At 35.8% G+C, this 7104-nt stretch overlaps 1 protein-coding gene across 1 annotated transcript; it reads right to left on the reverse strand.

The window, feature by feature from the left end:
• Nucleotides 1-3032: 3032 nt before the first annotated feature.
• On the reverse strand, nucleotides 3033-6704 carry LOC135152803 (uncharacterized). The gene is made up of 6 exons (XM_064093912.1): nucleotides 4252-6704; nucleotides 3720-3878; nucleotides 3532-3633; nucleotides 3396-3462; nucleotides 3204-3305; nucleotides 3033-3122 (listed from the first exon to the last, which is right to left on the reverse strand). Exons 1-6 carry the CDS (start codon nucleotides 6702-6704, stop codon nucleotides 3033-3035), a joined length of 2973 nt encoding a protein of 990 aa, XP_063949982.1.
• Nucleotides 6705-7104: the final 400 nt, after the last annotated feature.

Genomic DNA, 7104 nt, shown 5'->3' on the forward strand with positions numbered 1-7104 from the left:
CAAGTTGATTTTAATTTAAACAACCGAAAATGAAGCTACAAGTTGTTTTCGACTTCACACAAGTGTGGAATGAAGCTACAAGTTGTTTCCAACTTCAATCTAACCAATAATGAAGCAACAAGTTGTTTACATGCTTAAACGAGTCAAGAGTGAAACTACTAGTTGATTGTAATTTTAAACAACCGAAAATGAAGCTACAAGTTGTTTTCAACTTCAAACGGGTCTGGAATGAAGCTACAAGTTGTTTCCAACTTCAATCGAGCCAATAATGAAGCAACAAGTTGTTTCCGGGCTCAAACGAGTCAAGAATGAAACTAAATGTTGATTCTCATTTTAAACAACAGAAAATGAAGCTACAAGTTGTTTTCAACTTCAAGTGAGTCTGGAATGAAGCTACAAGTTGTTTCCAACTTCAATCTAGCCAATAATGAAGCAACAAGTTGTTTTCGGTCTCAAACGAATCAAGAATGAAACTACAAGTTGATTTTAATTTTAAACAACCGAAAATGAAGCTACAAGTTGTTTTCAACTTCAAACGAGTCTGGAATGAAACTACAAGTTGTTTCCAACTTCAAACTAGCCAATAATGAGGCAGCAAGTCGTTTCCGGGCTCAAACGAGTCAAGAATGAAACTACAAGTTCATTCTAATTTCTAACAACCGAAAATGAAGCTACAAGTTGTTTTCAACTTCAAACGAGTCTGGAATGAAGCTACAAGTTGTTTCCAACTTCAATCTAGCCAATAATGAAGCAACAAGTTGTTTCCGGTCTCAAACGAATCAAGAATGAAACTACAAGTTGATTTTAATTTTAAACAACCGAAAATGATGCTACAAGTTGTTTTCAACTTCAAACGAGTCTGGAATGAAACTACAAGTTGTTTCCAACTTCAAAGTAGCCAATAATGAGGCAGCAAGTCGCTTCCGGGCTCAAACGAGTCAAGAATGAAACTACAAGTTCATTCTAATTTCAAACAACCGAAAATGAAGCTACAAGTTGTTTTCAACTTCAAACGAGTCTGGAATGAAGCTACAAGTTGTTTCCAACTTCAATCTAGCCAATAATGAAGCAACAAGTTGTTTCCGGGCTCAAACGAGTCAAGAATGAAACTGCAAGTTTATTATAATTTAAACAACCGAAAATGAAGCTACAAGTTGTTTTCAACTTCAGACGAGTCTGGAATGAAGCTACAAGTTGTTCCAAATTCAATCTAGCCAATAATGAAGCAACAAGTTGTTTACATGCTTAAACGAGTCAAGAGTGAAACTACAAGTTGATTCTAATTTTAAACAACCGAAAATGAAGCTACAAGTTGTTTTCAACTTCAAACGAGTCTGGAATGAAGCTACAAGTTGTTTCCAACTTCAATCTAGCCAATAATGAAGCAACAAGTTGTTTCCGGGCTCAAACGAGTCAAGAATGAAACTAAAAGTTTATTCTCATTTTAAACAACCAAAAATGAAGCTACAAGTTGTTTTCAACTTCAAGCGAGTCTGAAATGAAGCTACAAGTTGTTTCCAACTTCAATCTAGCCAATAATGAAGCAACAAGTTGTTTCCGGTCTCAAACGACTCAAGAATGAAACTACAAGTTGATTCTAATTTTAACCAACTGAAAATGAAGCTACAAGTTGTTTTCAACTTCAGACGAGTCTGGAATGAAGCTACAAGTTGTTTCCAACTTCAATCTAGCCAATAATGAAGCAACAAGTTGTTTCCGAGCTCAAACGAGTCAAGAATGAAACTACAAGTTGATTTTAATTTAAACAACCGAAAATGAAGCTACAAGTTGTTTTCGACTTCACACAAGTCTGGAATGAAGCTACAAGTTGTTTCCAACTTCAATCTAACCAATAATGAAGCAACAAGTTGTTTACATGCTTAAACGAGTCAAGAGTGAAACTACTAGTTGATTGTAATTTAAAACAACCGAAAATGAAGCTACAAGTTGTTTTCAACTTCACACTACTAGAAAAAAGCTAATAGACATCGGCTAAAAACCGATGTCTGAGAAAAAACAGAGCGATGTATATGCCGCCGATGTAAAAGGTCCGAAGTTTAGACATCGGTTTTAAACCGATGTCTTATATTCTCTCAGACATTAATTTTTTTTAGAAAAACGATGTATTTACATTGCTTTTTTACAGTTATTGCATCATTTCTTTTAGGAATTCTATATAGTTTGAGTAGTATAACATGTTAAACACATTCCATGTAGGACTTATGAAGATAAAGACATCGAATATTGATAAATAAATGATGTGAAATATATTACTTACATCGTGTCCGTGTAAGAAGTGATGTAAATGAGCTATATTACATCGGTTTCTTCCCTGACCTGATTTAATTGTGGTTTATTACATCGTGTCTGTAAAAGTAGGTGATGTAAATGAGATGTGTTACATCGTGTCTGTGAGAAGGGTGATGTAAATGAGGTGTATTTACATCGTATCTGTGAAAGGGGTGATGTAAAAGTAGTTTATAACATCGGTTTCTAAAATAATTCCGATTTAATTGAGTTTAATTTACATCGCCCTGTTAATTGAGTTCGTATGAAAGTTACATCGGTTTTATTTCCTCTACTGATTTAAAAGATATTTATTTACAACGTTTTTGTATGAAAAATGATGTTTTATAGGGGAATTAACAACATCTTTTTATAAAAAAATGATGTCTTACTTTTAACTTTTTTGGCATGAGGTATTTGTTTATACATTTTTCCCAAAAATCTCAAATGAGATTTTTGTGTACCAGCTTCATACCAAACAACCAAACAACCAACCAATTACCAAACAACCAGAAAATTACCAAAATATGATCCAATAATAAAAACAAGATTCATAGATACCAAATTCGTAATCCATATGTTTTGACATAATTTCAAACCAACTATTTTGGCATGATCACCAAACTCATGAAACAAAAGTAATGAACAAAAGAGCTAGCAATTCTCATAATATATCTACCAACTGTTTGGAAACACAGCAACAACCAAAAAAGACACATCCATGACTTGATTACTTGCGGCCGCGATCACATGAAACTTTCAATGTGGGTGAGAGTCTCCAGACGCACCTCATCAAGTACGTCCATCATGTAACTTGTCCGATTCTTCGATGACCACTACAAATATACAAGTCCAAATCAGAAAATGGATGTCCTCATCAGTTGGTATATATGAATAAGTTCACAGAATGTTATTACCTTGGTAGTAAAAGAGTACATGTCCTCATCATGAATTATATCTCGCATATAACGCATCACAACGTAACCACATTCCGTAGAACCCGGTTGTTTAGGTGATCCCTATTTTCAATATTATTGTTATCGATCAGCTAAATAAGATTAAAACAGGGCGATAAGCATTATCACCAAAGCCAAGAAAGTAGTACTTACAGCAAGATTATGTATTTTGGGAATAAGATTTCCCCTTCCTGTTTGAGCATTGAATGATTTAACAGCGCTGCAAGAAAATTAATAAATTTTTAAACCCGAGAATCCAGTAATTTGAGTTTATTTATTATATTAATACCTTAGTAAAGCTTTTTCCAATGCTGGATAATGTGGCCGTTGCGGCAGTGGATTAAGAAGGTATATGTCACTTTCCCAGATTGCAACCAAAATCCAATGAACACTGATCAATATATTTAAAAAAGTTACAATTAAGCGAGAATCAGAATAATCATAGTTTTTAAATAATTTTTATTTGAAAACACTTACTTTTGATTATGTGGCATGAAGAAAATGCGACCCGGGCTCTCTTTCAGCCTGCCAACAATTAAGCCTTCAAAATCCTGATTCAAATTAAACGAGGCCGACGGGTCAATAAAACTAAAGGAATCCCCCAAATTTCTCTCCTGAATCAGAGTATGCAAGTACCTACGAAAAAATAAGATTTTTTTTGTAAGTACATATTATGCTGGCAATATTCAAAAATTTACTATACTTGTAAAAAGCATTTTAAAAGAATTACTTACAACATGTATGTTGCTATTGCAGCTTGACCAATCAATAACTAGACACGTATATCTAACGATGCAGCAAAATAAGTAAAAGGGAAACTAACCCTTTTCTGAAACCAATTAGCAAATAAACGGTTGTGCTCTCCAATTAGCCATTGAACACTCTTTTTTTTGCCTTGGTATTGCTGTTCTAGTAACTCCTTATGCTTCCTGAGATAATGCATATGTTATGTAATCGAAAAAATTGTTTATCAAGACTTGAATTGACAACAGAAAAAAGATAAGCTTACATGATATAAGGATACACTTCAGAGTTGTTCTGCAGGACATGTAAATGTGCCTCGTCTCTTTCTTTCTCATCCACAGACTTTACCATTACACCCGATAATGGCCCAGAAAGTTTGCCCTTATCCTTTGGAAGACCAGCAGTCATGAAGCTTTGCCTAACAAATTCTGAGCAAAACTCAACCGACTCTTCTCCTAGGTAGCTTTCTGCTATACACCCCTCTGGATAGTAACGGTTCCGAACATAACTCTTTAACACTTTGTTGAACCTTTCAAACGGGAACATCCATCTATAGAATACAGGTCCACATAAGCGTAATTCTCTAACCAAGTGGACCGTTAAGTGTATCATTACATCAAAAAACGAAGGCGGGAAGATTTTTTCTAACTCACACAAAGTCAACACCAAATCTGACTGTAGCTTATCGAGTTTGGATATATCAACAACTTTATTACATAAACTGTTGAAGAAGAAACAAAGTCTGATTATGCTGACCCGAACATTTTTTGGAAGAATCGAACGAATTGAAATCGGGAGAAGCTGCTGGAGAAGGGTGTGACAATCATGGGATTTCAACCCATAAATCTTTAAATCAGACATGGCAACACAATTTTTTATGTTCGATGAATGGCCATAAGGAAGTTTCATATGCGATAATGACCCTAACATCGTTCTTTTTTCTGCTCTTGACAAAGTATAAGGGGCAGGGGGGAGGTAGGTTCGCTTTTCTCCTACTTCTGGAGCCAGGTCAGGCCTCACACCCATTTCAATCATATCACGACGAGAGTCCACGCTATCTTTACTCTTGAATGGAAGATTCAACAATGTCCCGATTAAATTATCACACACATTTTTTTCAATGTGCATAACATCGAGACAATGACGTACGTGATGAAATTTCCAATACTCCAACTCGAAGAAAATTGACTTCTTCTTCCATGGACAATCCACTTTTTTTGCTTTTTTCACCTCCTTCCCAAATGTAAATTCAATCTGCTCCTGCAGCCTTAGCACTTCTTCACCAGATTGGGGTTGACGTGCGCATCCAAAGTCTTGTTCTCCATTAAAAGCTGCCTTACTCCTCCTATAGGGATGATGCGGTGCCAAATATCTTCGATGTCCTTGGTAACACAGTTTTCTGCTATATTTTAAATGTTTAGCTACTGTGTCATCTCCACAAATTGGACACGCCATATAACCTTTATTCACACAGCCCGATAAATTCCCATACGCTGGAAAGTCGTTTATGGTCCACATTAAAACAGCTCTTAATGTGAAATAAGACTTTGTATACGCATCGTATACATTCCGTTCACCTTCTTCCCAAAGCTTTTTCAGATCGTCAATCATTAATTGCAAATACACGTCAATGTTATTACCCGGTTCATGTGGACCTGAAACTAGTATAGTTAGCATCATAAACTTCCTCTTCATGCATAACCATGGAGGAAGGTTATAAGTTACCAAAACTACTGGCCAGCAAGTGTACCTATTGGTAAGGCCATTGTTGTGCGGGTTTATTCCATCAGCAGCTAATGCTAAGCGAATGTTTCTCGACTCACTACCAAATTCAGGCCACCTATAGTCAATATTCCTCCAAGAAGGAGAGTCGGCTGGATGACGCATTTGGCCATCTTGAATTCGCTTGTTCGAATGCCAACTCATAAGTTCAGCTGTGGCAGGAGATTTAAACATCCGTTTAAATCGAGGAATTATCGGAAAATACCACATTACATTGGCTGGAACATTAATCCTAGGTTTACCGTCCTTTCCAACCTTCCAACGAGACAGATGGCACTTGGGGCACTCTGACGCATCAATATTTAAACCCCTGTACAGTATACAATCATTTGGACACGCGTGAAACTTAATATACTCAAGTCCTAAATCAGTTAGGGTTTTTTTTGCTTCATACGCATTCTCGGGTAACACATGGTCTTTAGGCAGTAAAGACCCTACAGAAGAAAGAAGATCGGTGAAGGCACTATCGCTTATGCCAAACCTAGATTTCCAATTATGTAATTTCAACATCGACTCTAATTTGCTGTTGTCGCTACCCTCGTATAACGGTTGTTCTGCATCAGCGACAAACCTACTAAACTCACCCGAATCATCAATATATTCACTCCTCTCATACGCTGCTTCACATATGTCAACATTTTCGGATGTAGGAATTTCGACTGAATTACTACCAAAAGAAGACTTTGGTGCTGACTCGCTAGTTGGACACTTTTCTCCGTGCCATATCCAATCAACATACCCCAAACTAAATCCTTTTTCATATAAATGACCTCTAATTATTTTAACAGAATGCTTCTTAAAATTCCCACAACGTGCACAGGGGCAAGGGATTTTATTACGATTCTTAGCATTTTCTTCAGCAAATATCAAGAAAGATTCAACCCCCACTTCATATTCTAAAGAATCCCTATCTTTTGAAATCCAAGACTTGTCCATATTTCGTAAATCAACCTACCTGATTGTCATATAACATATTAGAAACAGATTTATTACAAATTTCCTAATTAATACAACTGAATCATTACTTATCATATTTATTTAGACCCACTTACAACAACCCATCAAACACAGAGCAAAAACACTTTCTAAAACAAAGATAAATCAAGCATTAGCCATTATCATACAACTAGTTCATTTTTCTAACACCCAAACTGCAAAACTAACATCATACATATCATATTTATACTGACCCACTTACAAGAATCCGTCAAACACCAACATTTTTCAAAAATTAAAATGTAAACTACATGTTAAAGCAGACAATACCTAACATTGGCAAGAACACAGAGCTATAGGAACACAAACACTAACATGCATTTATATAAAACTACTCACT

Source organism: Daucus carota, chromosome 5 (genome assembly GCF_001625215.2).
Source record: "Daucus carota subsp. sativus chromosome 5, DH1 v3.0, whole genome shotgun sequence".
NCBI classification, from domain to species: domain Eukaryota; kingdom Viridiplantae; phylum Streptophyta; class Magnoliopsida; order Apiales; family Apiaceae; genus Daucus; species Daucus carota.

Bases quoted from the DNA above. Each gene is read 5' to 3' on its own strand.
- LOC135152803 (XM_064093912.1), bottom strand. From the start codon at position 6,704: ATGGACAAGTCTTGGATTTCAAAAGATAGGGATTCTTTAGAATATGAA. The intron at 3,879-4,251 runs GTAAGCTTATCT...ATTTTTTCGTAG, and splicing joins GAAGTGTATCCTTATATCAT to GTACTTGCATACTCTGATTC. The intron at 3,123-3,203 runs GTAATAACATTC...GTATATTTGTAG, and splicing joins TGTACTCTTTTACTACCAAG to TGGTCATCGAAGAATCGGAC.